This window comes from Olea europaea, unplaced genomic scaffold, assembly GCF_002742605.1.
Source record: "Olea europaea var. sylvestris unplaced genomic scaffold, O_europaea_v1 scaffold2546, whole genome shotgun sequence".
In the NCBI taxonomy this organism is placed as follows: Eukaryota; Viridiplantae; Streptophyta; class Magnoliopsida; order Lamiales; family Oleaceae; genus Olea; species Olea europaea.
In genome coordinates, this window is record NW_019243730.1 from 38,890 (window position 1) to 61,769 (window position 22,880).

Consider the following 22,880-nt stretch of genomic DNA (forward strand, 5'->3'; position numbering starts at 1 on the left):
AACACTTCATTTCTTTCAACTTTGGTTTGCAATTTCTCATTCATCCGGAATTGGTTTTGAGATTCCAAATATACCACGACGATCTACTCGACGAGTAGAATACGTTAGTCTATTTACTTTTGTAATTTGACCATCGAATTAAGTCCGAATATTTGGTCGAAATTGATATGTAGTCACACCTTTTCATTTTCCACTTTTACACACCTTTTCATTTTCCAATTTTATGCTAATTATTTGAACTAATTCCTACAATAATAACATAAGCCCAAACTCAAATTAAACATAAAAGTATGATAAATCAAAATGATAAGACAATATGCCAATTCTTTTTCCTATTTTTATTCTTTTAGTATTTTCCTTTTATATATCATATATTCAAGATGGTTTGCAAGAACAGGAATTTTTCATTCTGGATACTTCAAAAAAATCTAAGAATAATCAAATTTTGTTGACTTTCTTTCAAATGGTAAAAAGCCATATGAATGTTAAAACCATGGTATACCTAGCACCCCATCCTAAACTAACGGATAGAATGGCAGATGGTGCAGACCATGAACGTCTGATCTTCAAGCAACAACCAAGTCAGTTCCAAATTGTAAACAAGTAGCATCCCACCTTTCACAACTGTCAAGATTGCCAAGCCCTTGCCTCTTCTCAGAGTAGCTGATGGGATCGACTTCTCGTAGTTCAATCTAGCAACCTCTGTATTTTAATTGTTCTGTAGATTTCAATGTTTAAACAATATAATTAAGCTAAGATAGAAAAGTTGTCATCAACTACAATCACCACACTATTCAAAAACTCGTAAAGTAAACCTTTAATGAGTTGCACTGCTTATGCCTCTCATCAAGAGGAGATAAATCTCTCAGAAATAGTACAGTAAGGTTACTTCAAGAATTAACAGAACACTTAATAGAAGCATATAAGATAGTAAGAATTGGACCTATTGAGTAGTTCCAGCACACTTAGCCAAATTAAGCCTACAAGAGAATTAATTAGCCCAATTAATAAATTAATTCTAGGTCAAAAAGGTTGCTGTGGCAATATATATATGTCTTTTTCTCTCTCGAAATCTGTTGCCAAGATTAAGAGACAAACGCAGGGACTAAAATTGTGAGACACAGAATAGAGGTTTCCATTGAAAAGTCAAAAAAGGAGGGCTTTCATTGAGAGACATATAAACTACCGTTGCTGAGAGAAAATCGACTGGAAGAAAAGGAAATAAACGGCGTTTATTGTATCAGAAAATTGTGATTGCCAGAGAAATATTTCTTTCAACATTGGTGTGGATTCATAAAGGTTTTTCTTCTCTATTTAAGAACAAATTGAAATTTTCTCTAAGTTGTATTTTGGGTACTTCATAGACGTAGTATTTATAGTGGGTTCTCACAAGTGTAATCATAGTGTTGATTTATGGTGAGATAAATTTGTGGTCTTAGAGATTAATTATTGTGGTATTCCAATTTGTGGATAATTCAAGTTTTGGGCCATAAACTTGAATAATTGTAATCTATATTTTATTATAGTGGATTTTGGTCGGAGTTGTCCCGTGGCTTTTTTCCTTCTACACTGGAGGGTTTTTTTCCACATCAAAATTTGGTGTTGCGTTTTCTTATTTTTGCTTGGATTATTTATTTGCATAGTTAATCGTTCTAGTTAATTGCTTGGATTGAAAAAATTATTCTTGCTATAATTGAAATTGCCCAACAAAGTGGTATCAGAGCTCAGTTTGTGTGGGCGTGGTCTTATTGCGGAATAAATGGAAAATATTTCGGACACTATGATCAAATTATCGGTTTCAAATTCTTCTGTTTGGAAGCCTATGATGGAGGATATCTTGTATTGTAAGGATTTACATGAACCTATTGAAGGTGATAGTGCTAAGCCGAGCAATGTGAGTGACGGTGATTGGAAGAAGATGAACAGGAAAGTCATTGGATATATTAGACAGTGGGCTGACATTAATGTTTTCCATCATATATCTCAAGAGACAGATGCATATAATTTTTGGGGAAAACTGGAGAGTCTCTATGAGAGGAACACTACTCAAAATAAGGCTTTTGCTATTAGAAAGCTTGTGAATCTGAAGCTAAAGAAGGGAAAATCAGTTGCTAAGCATTTGAGTGAATTCCAAGACTTGATAAATCAGTTGACCACAATGAAAATAGTACTAGATGATGAGTTGCAAGCACTATTACTTCTGAGTTCATTGCCTGATAGTTGGGAGACTTTGGTGGTATCACTTAGTAACTTCACTCCGAATGGTGTGCTGGAACTTACTCTAGTTAAAGATACTTTGTTTAATGAAGAAATAAGAAGAAAAGACTTGGTTAGGAATGATGCACAGGCTCTTATTACAGAGAACAAAGGTAGGAGTAAAAGCAGAGGTCCTAAGGGACGTGGTAATTTCAGAAGTTAGTCAAAGACAAGAGGGAAGGTCAAATGTTTTTATTGTAATAAAGAGAGTCATATAAAGAAACATTGCATGGCTTGAAAAAATAAATTGAAAAAGGAGAAAAATTAGAAGAAGACTGATCAAAATATAGCAGCCAGCGCTTCAAAAGAAGAAGAAGTAGTGGTAGCAGTATTTTTCGCTGAAGATGAGCAGTGTTGTCATGTTGCAGATTCATTTGTTGAATGAGTTATTGACTCAACGGCTTCTTATCATGTTACTCCAAGACGGGAGTTTTTCACTTCATACAATTCAGGTAACTTTAGCAGAGTGAAGATGGGTAATAACAATTTTGCCAGTATTGCGGGAATCGGTGACATCTGTCTGAAGACATTGGATGCAGCTTGACATTGAAGAATGTGCGACATGTTCCTGACATGCGCTTGAATTTCCTATCTACACATACATTTGATGAAGCAGGGTATGACAGTTGTTTTGGCAATGGAAGATGAAAACTAACAAAAGGGTCAATGGTATTTGCTAGAGGAAAGGTTTGTTGCACACTTTACAAGACATAAGTAAAGGTGTGTAGTGAAACGGTAAATGCAACTGAAAGTAATTCTTCATCAAACTTGTGGCATAAGCGGTTGGCTCACATGAGCGAGAAAGGATTACAGATTTTGGCAAAGAAGGCTCTCATTCCTTTTACCAAAGGTACATCATTAAATTCTTGTGATTATTATTTATTTGGTAAACAACATAGAATATCCTTTTAGAAATCCTCTAGTAGAAAATCTAATATTTTAGATTTGATTTATTCTTATGTTTGTGGTTCCATTGAGGTGGAGTCTTTAGGTGGTAATAAGTATTTTCTTACTTTCATTGATGATACTTCACGAAAGTTGTGGATATTCTTGTTGAGATTAAAAGATCAGGTTTTTCAATACTTTAAGAAATTCCATGCCATGGTGAAATGGGAAAGTGGAAAGTTTTTGAAGTGTCTCTGAACTGACAATAGAGGGGAATATACATCTAAAGTGTTTAAAGATTATTACTCAAAACACGGTATTAGACATGAAAAGACAGTTTCTGGTACTCTACAGCACAACGGTGTAGCAGAGAGAAGGAACCGTACAATTGTAGAAAAGGTCAGAAGTATGTTACGAATGGCTGGGTTACCTAAGTCATTCTGGGGTAATGCAGTTCGAACAGCGTGCTACCTAATCAATCGGTCTCCATCAGCTCCTTCAGATTTTGAAATTCCAGAAAAATTGTGGATAGGAAAAGATATTTCTTATTCTCACTTGAAGTTTTTTGGGTGCAAAGCATTTGCACATGTGGCTAAGGAACAAAGGTTGAAGCTAGATGATAAAGCTAGTCCTTGCATTTTTGTTGGCTATGGAGATGTAGAATTTGGCTATAGATTATGGGATCGAAAAAAGAAGAAAATATTCAGAAGTAGAGATGTGATTTTTCATGAAAATTAGAAGTTGGCAGATGTTGAGAAATCTGGGAATCAAAGACGTGTTATTGAGAGTGTCACTGACCTTATAATTGTCTCCTTACCTTCCGACAGTGTCACTCAGGGGGTAGAGATACACGTTGACAATCATGCTGATAAGCTAAGAAGGGTTGATGAGGATGATTTAGAGGATGTTAAGCAGGGGGAGCAGCCTACTACATCAGAATCTCAGATCAGAAGATCTACTAAGGAGCATCGTCCATCAACCAGGTATCCAGTATTAGATTATGTGTTGGTAACTAATGAGGGGAAGCCAGAATGTTTTCAAGAGGTTGAATCTTATAAGGACAAACAAAGTTGGGTGAAGGCTTTGCTGAAAGAGATGAATTCTTTGCAGAAGAATAACACTTATGAGCTAGCAGGGTTTCTTAAAGGTAAAAAGGCATTGAAAAATAAATGGGTGTTCAAGTTGAAGAAAGATGGTGAAAAGCTAATGAAGTATAAAGCTTGATTGGTGGTAAAAGGCTTCGGTCAGAAGAAAAGGATTGACTTTGATGAGATATTCTCTCCTATTATCAAAATGACTTCTATTCGAGTAGGTTTGGGTTAGTAGTTAGTTTGGATCTTGAACTTGAGCAGTTAGATGTCAAGACCGCCTTTCTTCATGGTGATTTGGAGGAAGAAATATACATGGTTCAGCCAGAGGGATTTGAAGTAAGAGGAAAAGAACATATTGTTTGCATATTGAAAAAGAGTTTGTATGGATTGAAACAGGCTCCAAGACAGTGGTATAAGAAATTTAATTCATTTATGATGGGTCATGGTTATACCAGGACAGATACAGATCATTGTGTTTAGTCAGAGAATTCCATGGTGGTAACTTCATCATCCTTTTGCTATATGATATGTTGATAGTGGGACAGGATGTTCAGTTAATTCGAAGTTTGAAAGTAGATCTATTCAAGTCGTTTGACATGAAGGATCTTGGACCAGCAAGACAAATTTTGGAAATGCATATTCGTCGTGATAGGAAAGCCAGAAAGTTATGGTTATCACAGGAGAAATATGTAGAGATAGTGCTGGAAAGGTTTAACATGAATAATGCTAAACTTGTTGGGACATCACTTGGTAGTCACTTCAAACTGAGTAAGGTGACTTGTCCTTCTAAGGTGGAAGATAAAGAAAGAATGATAAAAATTCCTTACTCCTCTGTGGTTGGGAGTTTGATGTATGTCATGGTGTGTACACGGCCAGACATTGCTCATGTAGTTGGAGTAGTCAGCAGGTTTCTTGTTAATCCCAGTAAAGATCATTGGGAGGCAGTAAAATGGATCTTTAGATACTTGAGAGGTACTTCTAAAATATGCTTGATTTTTGGAGGTTCAAAACCAATTTTGGAGGGCTTTACAAATGCAGATACGGTTGGTGATCTTGATAGTAGAAAATCTATTTCAGGATATTTGATTACTTTTGCAGGGGGGGTTGTCTCATGGCAGTCCAAATTACAAAAGTGTGTTGCCTTATCTACAATTGAGGCTGAGAATATTGTAGCAACTGAAGCAGCGAAATAAATACTTTGGATGAAACGGTTTCTCCAAGATTTGGGTTTGAAGCAAGATGTGTATGTAGTTAATTGTGATAGTTAGAGTGCATTAAACTTGAGCAAGAATGCTATTTATCATTCTCAGACGAAGCACATTGATGTCAGATATCATTGGCTACGACAGGTAGTAGTATAATAATTGATATTGTTAGAGAAGATTCATACAGAGAAGAATCCAGCTAATATGATGACAAAGGTAGTGACCAGAGAAAAGCTTAAGCTTTGTGCTGGACTGGCCGACATGAATTCTAACTGATTTGTTAGAGGTTAATCTCCTTCTCAGTGGGCTGGAGGGGGAGATTGTTGAGTGGGTCCATCCCACTTAGCCAAATTAAGCCTACTAAAGAATTAATTAGCCCAAGTAATAGATTAATTCTAGGTAAAAAAAAAGGTTGTTGTGACAATATATATGTCTTTTTCTCTCTCGAGATTTGTTGCCAAGATTAAGAGACAAAAGCAGGGACTAGAATTGTGAGACACAGAAAAGAGGTTTCCATTGAAAAGTCAAAAAAGGAGGGCTTTCATTGAGAGACATAGAAACTGCCGCTGCTGAGAGAAAACTGGCTGGAAGAGAAGGAAATAAACGGCGTTTACTGTAGCAGAAAATTGTGATTGCCAGAGAAATATTTCTTAAACATTGGTGTGGATTCACGCAAGTTTTTCTTCTTTATTTAAGAACAAATTGGAATTTTCTCTAATTTGTATTTTGGGTACTGCATAGATGTAGTATTTATAGTGGGTTCTCACAAGTTTAATCATAGTGTTGATTTGTGGTGAGATGAATTTATGGTCTTAGAGATTAATTATTGTAGTATTCCAATTTGTGGATAATTCAAGTTTTGGGGCATAAACTTGAATAATTGTAATCTATATTTTATTATAGTGGATTTTGGCTAGAGTTGCTCCATGATTTTTTTCCCTCTGCACTGGAGGGTTTTTTTCACATAAAAATTTAGTGTTGTTTTTTTTTATTTTTACTTGGATTATTTATTTGCATAGTTAATCGTTCTAGTTAATTGCTTTGATTGAAAAAATTATTCTTGCAATAATTGAAATTGCCCGACAGGATCTGACAATAACTCCTTAATGTATTGGCTGATTTATATATTTCTTGTTCCATGGACAAACTGACAGGAAGATTCAGCCACCCCCTTAAGCAAGTCCAATCCATGGCATCGTGCTTTGCCACATGCGCAACATTGCTGATGGTGTTGACTAATACACTTTGTAATGGAAGAAGCTTATCATAGCAGGTGTCACACCCTCTTTGTGGATTTCATTCCCTAAACTTAACAAGTAATAAACACCTCCTTTTAGAGCACTTCCTACAAAAAAATGCCTCTACAAAAGCGATAATGATGTCTTTCACGAGTTAAAGCTATGAAAGGAGCATTGCACTGTATGCAAACTATAGTAGAACTGTCCAGAAGCCACTCCAGTGGTTCAGCTTCCAACACCTCTTTATAAGCATCATAATTGAAAGAATTTTTGCAAAAGAAGTGGTGGAGCACTTGGTATATAAATAGACGAGTGCAAGAACGTCTTTCCATTCTTGGAATATCCAAGAAACGAAATATTTGAATTGGGTAACTGAGGAAGGCTAGAGAGACCAGTAAGACCTTTACGGCTCGCGTTCAAAATAATAAATAGCCCACTCACAACATTTCTCAAATTGACCTTTGGCTGGCCATTTTTTAACAAAGGGGTAAACTGATCATTAATCATCACTGGAGTCGTAGGAGAGAAGGTATCGGTGTGGGAAATTGGAAGAGAGGCACCATTACCAACTACAACATGGTCCTTACTAGAATATACAGTAGCTTTGTCCAACTGAGCAACATCATGAGTCATGTGAGCGATAGCCCCTGTATCCGTGTACCAATCAGAGTCCTGTCCATCATTGAGAGAGCAAGAAGTGAATGCCTCAACTATGTTTGCAGCATTTGGAGGCCAAGTATATCACTCTTGGCAAAATGAGGTATAGTGGCTTTCACCACGGCAAATTTGACAACGAATGGGGCGATTTCGACCTCTGTTATTGCAACCACCACGACCACATCCTCCACGAGAAGAGCGACCTTCTCCATGATATCCAGAATTTGAATCGAATTTGAAATTGTGAGCGACAGTAAAAGCTGCAGTAGTAGACCCCAAAGAAGTAGAGGAGTCCAGGGAGTGAACAAATATTTCATAACTTTTAGCTTTGGGCACTAAGAAGTATGTTTTTGCACACTTATTTAGGTCACAAACATAACTTAATAATGAGCAAAATGATTGAATTGTGACTTAATCTCATTATATTTGTGAATTTTAGGGAACACTGATGAACATGGTGAAATTCAGAAGAAAAGAGCCGAAAAAAGATTAAAATGGAGCAAAGTGATAGTTCGGGGACCAAGTTGCAAATAATCCATAGATGAGACGGGAAATGGAATGAAGATTCAAGAGTGTTAGAGGTTAATCGATGAGGAAAGGAGTCAAGAGGTGAAATATGGTCGAAGTATTATCAAGTATCAACTTTCAGGCGAAAAAGTTATGCTCGTGATTTTTAGTCTCTACTTGAGATCTATTTTTGGCATAGTAAAAGTCAGAATTTGAGGAAGCGTATTTCTATCAAAATGTATATCTTTGAGTTTTCTGTCCAATGCACTTTGAATAACTTCAATCGGAAATCGGAAGAGAAAGTTATGACCAAAATACTGAAAGTTGTCCGACAGAAAAATTTCTATAACCATGCGGCCGCATGGTTATAATTCCTTGCGGTCACACAAGGCAGTACAGGGAAAAATCTGGATGAAACTTCTGAACCATGCTGTAGCATGACTTTATACCATGCGGTCGCATGGTATAAAAATGTGACGAAATCTCAGGTTTCCTTATTCGACTCAAACACGATTTAGTAAGGTTTTGGGCGACTTCCTTGACCTAATTCCGCCTCCAACAAATACCAGACGACCCTGAAACATAAAGAGGGGGGCAATATACACAATTTTGGAGGATTTGGAGAGGAAGAACAAGGCAAAAACAAGGCAATCCACTTCAAAATTCAAGATTTCACTTCAAGAATCAATTGGGTGATGTTCTTCCTTGGTTTTAATTATTGTTTTTCTTTATTTCCCATTATGCTAGGCTAGATTTTCAATTACTAGGTGATTGATGAACCGTTGTTTGTTATTTTAATTCTATATTTCATGAATTTAATATAAAGACTCGTTTGGATGATTTGATTGGTTTACATGCATTAATTTTCTTCCGCAATTAGTGGTCAATGATTGTGTGAGTGTTGATGACTTATTTCTTACATTCGAGAGAAGTGGAATAGGTTCGATAAGGTGTAAATTAACATAGGGTCCGATAGGGGATATAGATATACCCCTATGCTTTACGCAATTCTTAAATTGTTCACAAAATTACATGCATTCTTGTATGTTTGCATCATCCATAGAGATATAGGTTGGTGGTGTGCAAGAATAGGTCTAATATATATCGAGAGAGTATATTGGATAGAATTAGGAATATTGAATTGACAAATTTTCATCGAATCATTAATTTTATGAAATTAGGGTTTTTATAACTTCAATTGGGGATTCGTGATCCTAGTGACTTTAGTTTGATTAATTTCCATAAATTAGCTTCTGAATTTGCATAATTTCATTTACTTGAGTGTTTGAGTCATTTAATTAGAGAAATTTCGAAATTAGGGTTTCTAATTGAGAAATTTGGGTTTTCAATAAAAATTAGGGTTTTTAGTTGAAATTAGGGCTTTTTGCATTTATACCATATTTTCATTCAATTAGATTCGGTTAAGGCTAGATTATATAGAATTAAACTACTCAATCTCTGAGGGACGATATTCGGACTTTTGAAAATCCACTCTATTACTTGTTACGAACCGTACACTTGCGGTAGTTTTAAATCGAAAGAATTATTTCGTGAACAGGCACAACATCATCAAATGTGGGAGAGGTGATAGTGATAGCAGAGTAGTTGAAAAAGTGGAAAATAAGGAACCAAGACCACGTAAATACCAGTGAATCTTGTCAAGGTCATCAACTGGGCATCCCATTGCAACAAGTTGATCACAAATAGCTTTGAAATCTCGTGAGAACTCAGGAACACTTCTGTCATTCTTCTTCATGGTTTGAAGATCATCTTCGAGACGAAGTTCGCGAGACTTTGAGCGGTGGTTGAAAGTGTTTTCCAGTCGAGACCAAACATCCCGAGACGTGGTTGATCCAACAACAACAGACATAGCTTTTTCTGTTAAAGAAGAGAGCAGCAAACTGAGCACAAGTTTGTTAGTTTGTCGCCACTCAGCCAACTTAGGATTGGCAGAAGTAGAGGTGCCAAAAATAATGGTGGCAGGAGGCTCGACAATGGAGCCATCAACATATCCTAGAAGTTGCTGACATTCCAGCAGAGGTAATACTTGACTGCGACAAAGGAGATAGTTTGAAGAAGATAATTTGATGGTGAGAAAGTGGACCATGGTGCTGAAGGGCAAAGTAGTGGGGTTGCCAACATTATCAAGGAGTTTAATCTAAAAGATGCTGCTCTAATACCGTAAAAAGGATATGTAAGCCACCTTAATTCTTTGGTGGTGGAAGTGTGTGTATATATAATATATCCTGTACATAATTACAGCAGAAATTAATTCATAAAATGAATACAAATTAGCTCAAACCATGGACATATGTAGACTGCAATCAAGTGATTTTATCTTTTGCAGAAATCACTCCAGCCTTGATTTTATCTTTTGCAGAAATCACTCCAGCAGATTCTTGATTTATTGTGATACATACCCTCCTTCACAAAATCTTTAGAACCAAACATAAATGGATATGAAAATTTCTAATTCAAGGCTTTTGGACTTTGGCTTTATGGCACAATCGAGGCAATATCGTTCGAGTCATCTACATAATTAAACTTTCCATTCCCTGTTCCCAGATTTGAAAGTGAAAAGTGAAGCACTTTCTCTTTCAATGTTGCATCAATCATGACCCACTCAACAAACAGCAAAACTTAACAAGATGAAACACCTCTATCGCGAAAAACAGGCAAACCTATCATTAAAAAGTTTATATAGTTATACATATTTACAAGCATAGGAAGTACACAAATGTTTCTTGTATATATGCAACAAAGAGCAATTATACCAAATGAAAACCTAATAAAGATTGGGTGAAAGACTTAAGACAACCATCAACAAGAAGTAGGAGAATAAACAGAAAAAAAGTATAATAATAATAAATATCAATGATGAAAATTTGAGTAAATTATAAAACTTGATATAATAAACTATTAATTTTGAATAAAGATAATAAAATAAAGACACACAACCAATCAAATATAAAAGTTAGCTGAAAAAGGATATAGGCCTTGTTTGATACTGATTTAGATCAGATTTTAATTTAAGTTAATGTCAAACAATCAATTTTAACCATATAATTCATGGGTTTCACAAATTTTCAATCATACATTTTAAAAACTAATATTAAAATATACTAAAAATCTAATTTTAATCCTTACCAAATTGGGGCATAATTTAAACTCATAATCGATGGCTTAATAGTAATCATTTAAACAATTCCATCAAAAAATAGAGACTAACATCTAAATGCACAAATTCTCGAACCTTTACTTATTCTTAAGGTTATGTGAAGATGATGCTAAATAAAAAGCAAATAATTGAATACCAATAAAATGCAAATTTTAGAATTGAATGATAACTAAAAACAAGTTAATAAGGTATTAATAGAATATCTATTCAATTTCAAAATTACTTGATTAATTATTTCACATTTTATATTGAAGAGGTTTTACAATGGATGGGGTTGTGAAGGTAGAAGGTGAATAGAAAGAGGAGTTTGTTTTTGCATAAACAATACGTTTTTAGTTTTCGTGGATTTGTGAGCTTCAATTCGATTCAGTGTAGGATAAATTCCTCCAGGGTCCCCAATCTTTCATTTATAACATTGAAGTCTTTGATGTTTGTAATTTTGTGTGAGTTGTGAGTATCACGTGCCTAAATAAACTTTTTCAATACTATATGCACAAAGAAGGTTGGATATATGGGTACCATACTTATAAAAACATTAGAAACCTCTGAACTTAATTATTAACAAGTTATTAAAGTGTAATTTCTTAAATTTCAAAGTAACATATTCCAAACATGACATGCACGTGCAAACATTTTCAAATAGATCGAGTACCACGTCCACAAGCACTAACAATCAATGGAAAGCGAGGGCTTAATACATATTACTATTATTCAAACTACCATCAATTGCAATTTATTTCTACACTTTAAAATAATTTCAATTGGGTAAAACGATTTGAGAAAACCAATCTCAGAATCTGATTGCTCGTTTTAAGCTTAATAAGTTCTAATATTAGGGTTTCATCTTAAAAGATCAATATGAAATTTTATGCTTAACACTTGAAAGATTGACACCTTAGTAAGCCGTAATGCCATGTGGGTATCTTTATAATGTCCAAACATTCAAACAAATATGGTTGACAATTTCAAAGTTTGATCATCTAAACCTAAGTTTCAACATATTTTAATCAACATTGGTAAAATCGCCATTGCATAATAATACAAATCAAGTTGTATATTAAAGGACTAATCCATTCAAGAATTGGATAATCAATTTACCACGATGATGAAGTATTTCCTTTTGCTAATTACATGCCTAATTGTGTTCAAATTTGCTCTTATTTCAGCAGAAATATCATACATGAGTGCCTTCTTCATCTTTGGAGATTCATCTGTTGATCCTGGAAACAATAACCACATCAAAACCATACCTGAGAACCAGGCGAATTACAAGCCTTATGGCCACAACAGTTTCTTCAAGGATCCGACCGGTCGCTTTTCTAATGGTCGCATCATCGTAGACTTCCTCGGTATATCCATTGTACCTTTGCCTTTTTTTACTTTAAAGAAGAGTTAGTCCCATGTTTAATTTGTCATAGTTAGATCAGTGATCTTCCATGCAATCTAGAAATCAAATAGTAAAATGCAGGTCAACATCAATGTCTTTAGATTAAAAGAAAGGTGTGTTTTTTTGAACACTTTTATAACATCACATGGAGGTAAGTTGAATTTCCTTTCCAATATGGCTATGGTAAAGCAATTTACGCAACACATTAGATGAAGGAGTGGTGAAATTTCTCCATACTGGGATCTGTTGTCTGAATATGAAATATTGTTGAAGATTCAGTGAGGTCAAATGATATTTATCCCCAAAAGTTAACTAAAAGTTTTCGACAGCTGAATTTGCAAGCTTACCACTAATTCCTCCATACTTGGAACCCTCTGCTGATTATAGCCATGGAGTTAACTTTGCCTCTGGAGGAGCCGGCATCCTTTCAACTACAAATCAGGGTTTGGTGAGGAATTTTAATCACTGATCATATACTAAAAACTATATAAATTTCTTGTTCTTATTTTTGAAGTAATCAACAGGCCATTGATCTTGAGACACAATTAAACTACTTCAAACAAGTGCAAAAATTGTTAAAGGACAAACTAGGAACTACAAATGCAGAACAACTAATATCAAATGCAGTTTATTTCATTAGCATGGGAAGTAACGATTATCTGGGAGGGTATTTTGGTAACCCCAAGATGCAAGAACTCCACCAACCAGAAGAATATGTAGGCATGGTCATGGGAAACTTGACAAAGGCAATTCAAGTAAGTTTTTATTTGCAATAACTATGACCCCCTTTAGTAGGGGTTTTGAAAAGTCAAAAAGTGCTTTTGCAAATAAGAAATTGCTTTTGAACATGGTTGAATAATTTTTTTAAAGTTTCTCGTCTTTTTTAGAAAAAGTTGGCCCAAACTAATTTCCTCAAGTTGTTTTTCTATGAAAAGTATAAGTCCTATCAAATAGCCCTATGTAAAAATTCATACTTAGACTGCACCATTCTTATGATAATTATGGTGTCTTTGATATCCAGGAATTGTACGAGAAAGGCGCGAGGAAATTTGGGTTTTTGAGCTTGTCACCTTTGGGTTGCTTGCCTGTTTTAAGAGCTATGAATCCTAAAGCTGATGAAGGAGGGTGTTTTGAACAAGCCAACGCTCTAGCAATGGCACATAACAATGCCCTCGAGACTGTCCTGAAAAACCTTGAAAACCTGTTGAAAGATTTCAAGTATTGCAACTCAGATTTTTATATTTGGATTCAAGATCGAATGAACAATCCCGCCAAATACGGTAGGTATACTAGCTTTTAAGCTCAAGTAAATCGAATTGTTCGTCATTTCTTTTTTTTCTGGTTGGGGACATATGATGAGTGGAAACAATAACAAATGTATTTCTAGTTTGTTGTTTGACTTGTATATTGAGGTCTTCCTACAGTTTTAACATAGTCAATTGCTTATATCATAAACTTCACCATTCTATATATCACCTATCGTCCCTCCAAACTGATGAAAATTTTATACAATTAATCATTGCATTCTATTCACTAAAATGGTCTTCATGATAGAGATATTTATCGGATTACCCCTTGCTCTCTCTCTTTCTCATAGATGAATGGACGTTATATTTTATGCTAATGAAAATTATTTTCTCTATGGAATTCGACATATATAGGTTTCAAAGAAGGAATGAGGGCTTGTTGTGGAACGGGACCTTATGGAGGAGTTTTCACATGTGGAGGCACGAAGAAATTAACCACGTACGAGTTATGCGAAAATGCAGATGAGTATGTGTGGTGGGATTCTTTTCATCCAACTGAAAAGATTCATGAACAGTTTGCTAAAGCTCTTTGGGATGGTCCCTCGGCCTCGATCGGGCCTTACAAGCTTCAAGATCTCTTCCTCAACAAGGAGAAGCTCACTATTGCTGATATAGTGGATAACAATCAAGAAAACCAGCAAATCTTTTGATGCATCCAATCGCTTGTATTCTCTCTCTAGTTTAGGTTCACTTTTCAATAAGTATTATTGCCTTATAATTTAGCTTGGACTCTGCAGTTTATGGCTAAAAGACAGTACTATATCCACGACATACAAGATTTTAACTTTTTCATTAGTTTTACTTGTACATAATTTTGATAAAAGTTAATGAAATGTGTGATTAAATAAAGATAAAAGCTGTGATCCTATAAATTGTGTGGTTAAAATTAATTTTAGTTTTTATCGACTTTTTTAAATTGTACCAAATATGAGCTAATTGCTTCAATTTTAGTTGTAATAGAAATGTGTGTGTGTGTTTTATTATTTATTTTTATTTTTTAAACAATCGTTACTAATTTATTCATCATGCAACCAACCGTATACTCACCTATTACATCTTTAGCTATCTTTATGCCTTTTGCACGTGTTACGATTGAGTCTTGCAACCATGTTTCAGTCTACTCGATTTGATTATTTGGCTTTCCCATTTTATATCAAGTTATTCCATTCTCATGATTCTTGATTTTCTATATTGTTTAAGCCAATTATAGATGTTTTATACGTTTAATTTTACTTAATTTACAAGTTTTTCCCTCATATTTATAAAGGGTTTTACATTCAACTTCATTTTTTGATATATTTTTTAGGTCTAACTCTATTTTTCAATTATAATATAAAATTGAAATGAAGCAAAATTGTAGTTATATTATCTCTGCAGTATTATTTTGTTTATTTTCCAATTATAGTAGTCTCAATATTTTTTGCTTATTATTGAACTTATATCTCCATTTTTTTCTCAATATTTTGTCCCCAATCATCCATTCATGTCACTGCAAGTTTGATCCTTGACCACTCCTATTTTTGTTAAAGTTTTTAAAATGGAAAAACATTAGATACTTATTTTTTATTTATTGCCTTTTTGTTCACTTGAAAAAGTAAGAGGCAGTCACATTCATTTTTTTTTTTTAAACTTCTTATTAATAGATTTTTTTAGATGGAAACTGTCATCACGATGAGCTAATTAATAAAATATGAATAATAAGAATACAATGAAAAAAAGTAAAAGATTTATTAGAAACAATATGAAAAAGTTAGGATTTTAATGTCCCAATTTAACTTTTCGAGCCTTGACCATGTACTCTTCCTCCCCCCAAAATTAACCTTCAGATCGATTTTTAAAAGTATACGATGTACTTTCTCATTAAACTCCCGTTTGTTTCACATTATTTGTCCATTAAAATAAAAAATATGATCGTTGTCCATTACATCAAATTACCATATTTCACTTTCTATCTCTTGTATGGAACCCCTAACGGCTATACTTTTCATTCTCATTTTTACATTAAAGTATACCAAACGGGACTTAAATTTGAAATTTTCATAAGAAATATATATAATTACTTGCATAATACTGAATACTACCAATAACAAAATAATAATGGTCAAATGCAAGAGTTTTGAAAAAGTTGCCTCTTAAGCTCCGTTCGGTTCTCATTTTTATCAAAATACATCATTTTTTTCTTATTTTTGATAACACGGTCTTTATTAAAATAATATTACACGTAAATAAAAAAATCTTTTATTATTTTTTATATACACATTCTTCATCAATTTACTATTTTAAAATTAAGTTTTTATAAAATTAGATATCAATCACCTTATATCATCAGATGACCAAATAAGCCTAGACTCTGGACGTGGACTCAAGTACCTGATTTGTCCCAATTTGATTGGCAAAATAAAGAAATCTCAATGATTGCCCATTGTAATGTATTTCTATTATTTTAAATTAATTTTCTCTTTCTGTTGACGCGTGACCTCCTCAAAACAAATCTTAATCCCATGACCTTCTTACATAATACTAATAAAAAAATTCGAATTAATGTAAATTGTCGGCCATTGACCGCCACTGATTTAGCCAATATAATGAATTTAACTGCTCGATATATTAATTCCTTCTAAGCGTATGAGCATGTTTGATATAAAAAAAGGTGTTAGCTTAAAAATTACGTATGATCCAATCATACACAATTAACTTATAAGCTAATTCAATTAATCTAACTTATAAGTTGAGGATTCATGGTCACGAGAATTTTGGACCAAACAATCTGTGGTTTCTAGTTTATAAGATAGCACATTTTCTTGGTAAAACTTGCTCGATGTTTGGTAGTCCTTGTGATTTCTTATCTACTTGGATTCTATTAAATACATGGATATAAAATTGTGGATTTTATATAATGTGTGGATTAAAAATATATTTATCCAACTTTTTTGTTCTAAAGTGATGATACATGGATTTAGGAAATTGACATTTATCTCAATTGCATGTCATTCATCGTCATTAGTTTACTTTGTCATTAATTCACCAACTTTCGTAACTTTTGACTTTGAGTAAATATCATCTCCCTTGTACAGTATCATGATTTTGCTTAGATAACTCAAGTGTGCCTCTTAACCGTCCGTTCTCTTCATTACTTTTTCAACATTTCCCTCTCCTTCGCTTCTCCTTTCCATTTTCCTTCCCTATGGCCCTGAGCTTGTACTCATCCCCTCCTTTTGTACACCCTTCCTCTTTAAACTCTAAAAACTCGCCGAGGCCTCACCGATTTCTTGTCTCCAGTCCTCTCCACTCTCCATTGTCTTTTCCATCCCAATTTAATGTACTATTTTTTGCCCTAAAAGGAAGAGTTTGGATTAAAGAAGGATGGCGGAGGTAGGGTTAGAAAAGATGAACATAAGATGGAAGAATGTATTAATTAAGGATAATTTAGACATTTAACATTTGAAAAAGTTTAAACAACCAAAATTTAGAGTTTATATGTTTTTACTTTGACAAGTTTCGTGTAGTTGAATAACAAGAAATGTCTATTAAAAAGAAATATGGACCGATTCAATAATAAATACTCTTGTGAAGGTAAAGAAAAAATATCTTTTAAAAAAAGTGCAATATACTTGGTGCCTATGTTATATATATAATTTTAATACATAAATGGGCATGAATTGTATCCTACGTAATTCGTTCTTGGAAATTTTCTGATTTTTTTTTTCAATTTGAAAAATTCTAAACGCACGCTAAGAATTAATTAATTCTATAGTAGCAATTGGCGTGTATTTGTTTATTTTTATAGATATTACACAAATAACTTACAAATGTATATCAACAAACCATCAATCACTGTTTTAAATTTAAAACATTTAGGTTATATCTTCTAGTATACAAAATAATTGCATTTATTTTTTGAATACAAAATGCATCGAATTTGAATCGATTTTAGCTTTAGGGAGTGCAATGGTAAAACTACCACTACGATTATAGAAAATAAAGCTGTAAGAAAAATTCCTAAAACATTACTACTTTTTATATATTTCGTCAACCACATAAGTTGTGGTTTTTATTTTGCCTCGACAGATCCAGGCGGTCTCTGTTTCTCTCTCTAGATATATGCAACATTCCATCACAGCCATTATAATTTATCATTGTCATCATCATCGTTTATATCAAATTAATTTTTATTTTTAAACTCAGTAGTTCAAAATCTCTCTCCATTTCCATTTCCAATATCTCTTTCAATCCCCATTGGTATATAAAGTTTCGTTCAATTATACAATTTTTTTTTTTAATTATTGAGTTTAATTCTAAGTTTTCACAATTATTTGATGGAAAGTTAACTTCTTTATTTTGTAATTTATGTATTTAGCTTAAGATTTGGAAAACTCGGGTAGGGAAATCGAAAAAAGTTTGAAGGTTTTTGATTTTTAATTTTTAAGAGAATATTTGGGGTTAGGAAATGGGGACAAAGGTGAAAAATTGGTCTATTCAAATTTGATGTTGGAGTGATTAATTCCCTGAGGCTCCCTTGGTCAAATTATCATCATGGCTGATGTTTTGGAAAATGTGACACAACAACCTCAGGGAGCACGACTTCTTTCTCCTCCTCCTCTTATCTCGCCACCTCCAGATGGATTTATGCAGAAATTCCGACTCTATGAAACACGATCGGTATTTACTTGTTAGCCATTTTCTGTCTAAGTTCCAATGAGTCAGCGTGCTTTGTTTGGATTCTTGTACTAATTTCGGTGTACAAACTCTCCTGTTTTAAGGCTTTCTGTAGATTTATTTGTGCTGATATCACCTTCTTTATTAATTTGCAGCAATTTAGTAATGTTTCCTTCTTAAGGTAATTCCGAATTATTTGGATTTTGATACGTCTGTACATTCAATGAAATAAATTTTGATCAACAGAATGATGGATATATCTTGACAGTTTAGTGGAAGATATACAAGTTTACATGCGAGTGTTGGCTTTCAAAATTGTCTTACTCAGCTGCTGTCTGCTGGAGCTTAGTAAAAAATTATGTCATATCTTCCACGTGCTCGAAATTCTTTGAGTGATGAGTTACGAGTTTCAGCATTAATAATGTACTTAAGCACTTAGAAAAATGAGAGGCGTACTCATTGCATTAAAATGTTCTACTCTTACCTGAGCTCTCCGATCAACCAATGCCCTACTTCAGGGACATCTGCATTGGGTAGGCCCAGGGATCACTTGTTCCTAACATTTATTGGTTGAGTAGGCTGGCTTCTCTTTCTTATCTGTGGTGCCCTTTATACAAGTTCGCTGCTAGAAGTTCCTAAAGTCGAAGCTCTTGTGTTCTCATTAGCGCTTTTATGTTTGTGATTGTCAACTTGCCCTGCAAAATAAATGGGGTTTACATCTGATAATTATGGAGAAACAATTGGATCCGCTGGATCCATTTCTTCTTTTACATAAATTTTAGTCTATGCATGCATATGCTTCTATATTTGACAGCTTTCAATTTTTTGATTGCAGAAATTCTATATGGTAGGAAGGGACAAAAATAGAACGTACTGGAAAGTGTTAAAAATTGATAGGACAGAACCGAGTGAGCTTAACGTTCGTGAAGATTCTACCCCATACACAGAAATAGAATGCTCTGATTTACTGAGAAGGATACATGAAGGAAATAGGGTTACAGGAGGACTTAAGTTTGTTACATCTTGCTATGGCATTGTTGGTAAGTATAAATTGAGAGTCACTTCTTTCGTGCATATGAGGTGGGCTGTTAATCCTAATTACTGTTCTCGTTTCTCTCGTTTCCAGGATTCATTAAATTTCTTGGTCCTTATTACATGCTACTTATTACAAAAAGAAGACAGATCGGTTCAATCTGCGGTCACATTGTATATGCTATCTCCAAAAGTGAAATAATCCCCCTTCAGAATTCTGTGGTTAGATCCAGCATGGTTAATTACAAGAATGAGAACAGGTCGTTCCTTACTCTTAATTCAGTCGCTTTAATTAATGAAGTTGCTTTTGTCAAATATCGTCATTTAGTCCCAGTTCTTCCATATGGGGTTCCACTTCCATATAGTCATAAAGAAGAATAAAATTCCAGTCTATTCAGCAAACTTCTGCTAAAAAATCAGTCTGACCATGAGTTTCCTCTGCATCTAATTTTTCCTTAATTTTTGATTTTCTATAATGAGCAATATTTGCTGGACAGCTAAAGATGAATATGATAGTCTTATACCGTAAGTGTTAATTTTCTTTGCAGGATAATTTCTTTACTAATGACTGCTTTTCGATTTGATGGTTGTATAGATACAAGAAGCTCTTGTGCATGGTGGATCTGACTAAGGACTTCTATTTTAGTTACTCCTACCATGTGATGAGGAGTCTCCAGAAGAACATGTGTGATAATGAAACCGGGCAAGTCCTGTATGGAACGATGTTTGTGTGGAACGAGTTTCTTACTCGTGGAATACACAATGTTCTTCAGAATACTATTTGGACCGTTGCATTAGTCTATGGATTTTTTAAGCAGGTAAGGTTTCTGCACTGCCTACACGACTTATTGTGTTTCAAAAATTTTCTTTGCCCAAATTATGGAATGTGGTTGCTAGTCTTTGGCTTTGATTATTCTAAATACTAGTTTTTATATAATGCCAACTATGCATTTGAGAGCAAACATTAAAAATTTGATGGCTTGTTAATTTCTTTATGCTTGGGAATCCAGGCTACAATTTCTATATCAGGGCATGATTTCAAGCTGACTTTAATTGCCAGGCGTTCACGGCACTATGCTGGCACTAGGTCAGTATGCAAACAATAATTTGATGAACATCTGGATTTATGTTATGTGTTACTATATCAACTTGAAGTTGCATTCTTTCTGCTGGAGGTTGTGGAATATATTTTAGTGGTATTTTGTTTTTTCAGTTATACTACTTTGTTAGCGGTGGCAATGCTTTTTTGTTCCATTATACTTCTTTCATTAGTTTTGAGTTGTTATGGCATGGAGGAGGAATAGATAAAGAGGTAGGGAGAGGGAGGTATAGGGTTAATTTCTTCTTTTTTAATTTTTTATTTCACTTTTTTATTAAGTGACCTATCTCACTTGAACAAAATAAAAATGGAAAATTGTAGAATCAAAGTCTTACCTGAAAACTGATCCAAACAAACTAGGCCATGCAAATTGAAATTGAAATTGTTCCTGATTCTTCTTGTCTGCTTTTTATATCCTGTGATGATGTAATGAGTTGGCTCTAGATGATTATTTGTAGAGTATATGTCACAGGTAAATCTCTGTGTCTTGTCGTCAGTTCTTATTATGGTAATAACCTTTCTAGTTTTGGTAAGAATTGATTCCATGGAATTTAGCAAAGTTCATTTATTGTGTTAATAACCTTTCTAGGTGGTCTCAATGGTGATATGGATCACTCCTCTGAATTGGAATCTAGGGATTTGTTCCGGCTTAATAAATGAAAAGCATGTATTTATTGATAACTAACTTCAGGGAACATTTTTAAAGTTAGTTCATAGTGACACCTGGTTTGGGTTCCACAAATTTTAAGTGGACGATCATTCAACTCCCAGTCAATTTTCAAAGTGTTGTAAATGCGATTAAGACGCATTATTAGTTTTATAACTTCTGCTGAAAAAAATGAAGAGGAAAAGCTACATTTTTTGGATCCAAAAAAGTAATTCTCTCCAAGACTTGTGTATTTGAAAATACAGTGAGGCACTTCTTATCAATAGTATTTTTCAACTTAATTTAGCTTTATGCCTGGGTAACATAACAGCTCGGCACTAGCTACTAATTACTAGATGTCCTAAGGAGAACAGACAAAATATTTTTCAGTCTAAGCTCCGTGGTAAACTTTGTATTTGCATTCAAGTCTTGATGAAAATGTGCATTTCTAAAAAAATAAAAAGAAAAATTCGGATGCTTCATGCACCAGCTGCTCAAAAGTGCGACAGTAATCACCATTACTACTTTATTTGAGCTCTTGCCATTTGTAATTACTGATCTATCATATTTCTATACTGAAACCGAGGAGTTAGGATAGAAGATTTCTTGTGACATGGGTTTCTTTGCAAGCATATTAAGGTGTGGAAGATTGAAATGGGATTTGACTCTAGCTGGGTTGGCCTCACTTGTAGAGGACATTCAATCACTTGATTTATATTTTTGGAACCCTTAAGAAGGTCTGCACGTACTAGCTAGTTAGGTGATGGAGCAGAAGTGTGAAGAGAGGGGAGGGAAATCTTTGTTTTTAGTTCACATCCTAGAATCAAATAGGAATTTGTGGATCTGGAAGGCATGTTAGAGAAACTCAATTCTATTAAATAAAGCTGATTTGGAGGGGCAAATTGAGCATAAAATTGAGCCAAATTTAAGGGCTAGAAGACATTGCACAGAAGAAAATTTATCTAAAACTTTCTGGACTAGTTCCCTAGAGAACTAAAATCCAAAAAATCCAAAAATAAATCAAAATCTATTCAACACTTGCACCATACAATTTTTGGCCTGCATCTGTGAATACCATATGTAAAGACGGGTGATTTGCTGGTCTTGGCATTCCAATTTGACTGTACTTGGAATTGAGAAATAGGTTACAAGGCTTGCTCAAGGAGGGACAGGCGGACAGCTGCATATCGTTCATGGTTCTTCAACTAAATGATAGATACCAAACCGATTCACACGGTTGCTACCACATCTTTGTTGATCTAGAAGGTTCAATAGTTAGTTAGTAGGGTAAAAAATGTAATAAGTCAAGTAGGGATTGCTTATAAATGGAGAGTTGGGGGTTAGGAATTTTTCATTCACGTGTATGTTGCACAGTCAAGGGGGAGAGACCAGGCCTCTCGAATGGCCTAGGATTTGTTACCAATTCTGTTCATTTACTCTTTCAATAAGAATTTACTTTGATTTTCCATTGTTTATCAATTCAAAAAGAGCTTCCACTGGTGCTGCAGGTTGGGGGTTCTATCACTGAACTAGCACTTTTTTTACTTCAAACAAAAGGAATTCTTAACTGGATATACTTTCGTAAATACTTCACATGTATAGAGGCCTCTATAGTTAATATAGACATATATGCACTGGATTTATGTGTTAAGTAGTGTTGAAATACACTGAAGCATACTAAACTCTGGAGAAATTGCTGCTATTGGAGCTGGCCAGTTAAAGTAGGGATTATCATT

At 34.2% G+C, this 22,880-nt stretch overlaps 2 protein-coding genes and 1 pseudogene across 2 annotated transcripts in view; 2 read left to right on the forward strand and 1 right to left on the reverse strand.

The window, feature by feature from the left end:
- Positions 1–459: 459 nt before the first annotated feature.
- On the reverse strand, positions 460–8,278 carry LOC111382661 (annotated as a pseudogene).
- A 3,783-nt stretch (positions 8,279–12,061) lies between these two features.
- Positions 12,062–14,501, forward strand: LOC111382667 (GDSL esterase/lipase 5-like). Its single transcript, XM_023006699.1, has 5 exons — positions 12,062–12,366; positions 12,734–12,852; positions 12,929–13,159; positions 13,426–13,684; positions 14,066–14,501. The coding sequence occupies exons 1-5, from the start codon at positions 12,120–12,122 to the stop codon at positions 14,359–14,361; spliced, it is 1,152 nt and encodes a 383-aa protein (XP_022862467.1). The 5' UTR covers positions 12,062–12,119; the 3' UTR covers positions 14,362–14,501.
- A 3,254-nt stretch (positions 14,502–17,755) lies between these two features.
- LOC111382662 (phosphoinositide phosphatase SAC4-like) overlaps positions 17,756–22,880 on the forward strand; it is a 13,001-nt gene continuing 7,876 nt past the window's right edge. Inside the window, exons 1-7 of the mRNA XM_023006693.1 lie at positions 17,756–18,370; positions 19,203–19,407; positions 19,494–19,659; positions 19,995–20,217; positions 20,410–20,486; positions 20,555–20,711; positions 20,971–21,027. Coding sequence (XP_022862461.1) covers positions 18,245–18,370; positions 19,203–19,407; positions 19,494–19,659; positions 19,995–20,217; positions 20,410–20,486; positions 20,555–20,711; positions 20,971–21,027 — 1,011 coding nt within the window. The 5' untranslated portion in view covers positions 17,756–18,244. The remainder of the gene's footprint in view (positions 18,371–19,202; positions 19,408–19,493; positions 19,660–19,994; positions 20,218–20,409; positions 20,487–20,554; positions 20,712–20,970; positions 21,028–22,880) is intronic.

What these genes read in the sequence shown, in the direction of transcription:
- LOC111382667 (XM_023006699.1), top strand. Translation starts at nt 12,120, where the DNA reads ATGATGAAGTATTTCCTTTTGCTAATTACATGCCTAATTGTGTTCAAA. An exon ending in CAACTACAAATCAGGGTTTG is followed by an intron (nt 12,853 to 12,928) that starts GTGAGGAATTTT and finishes AGTAATCAACAG; the next exon opens with GCCATTGATCTTGAGACACA. An exon ending in ACTTGACAAAGGCAATTCAA is followed by an intron (nt 13,160 to 13,425) that starts GTAAGTTTTTAT and finishes TTTGATATCCAG; the next exon opens with GAATTGTACGAGAAAGGCGC.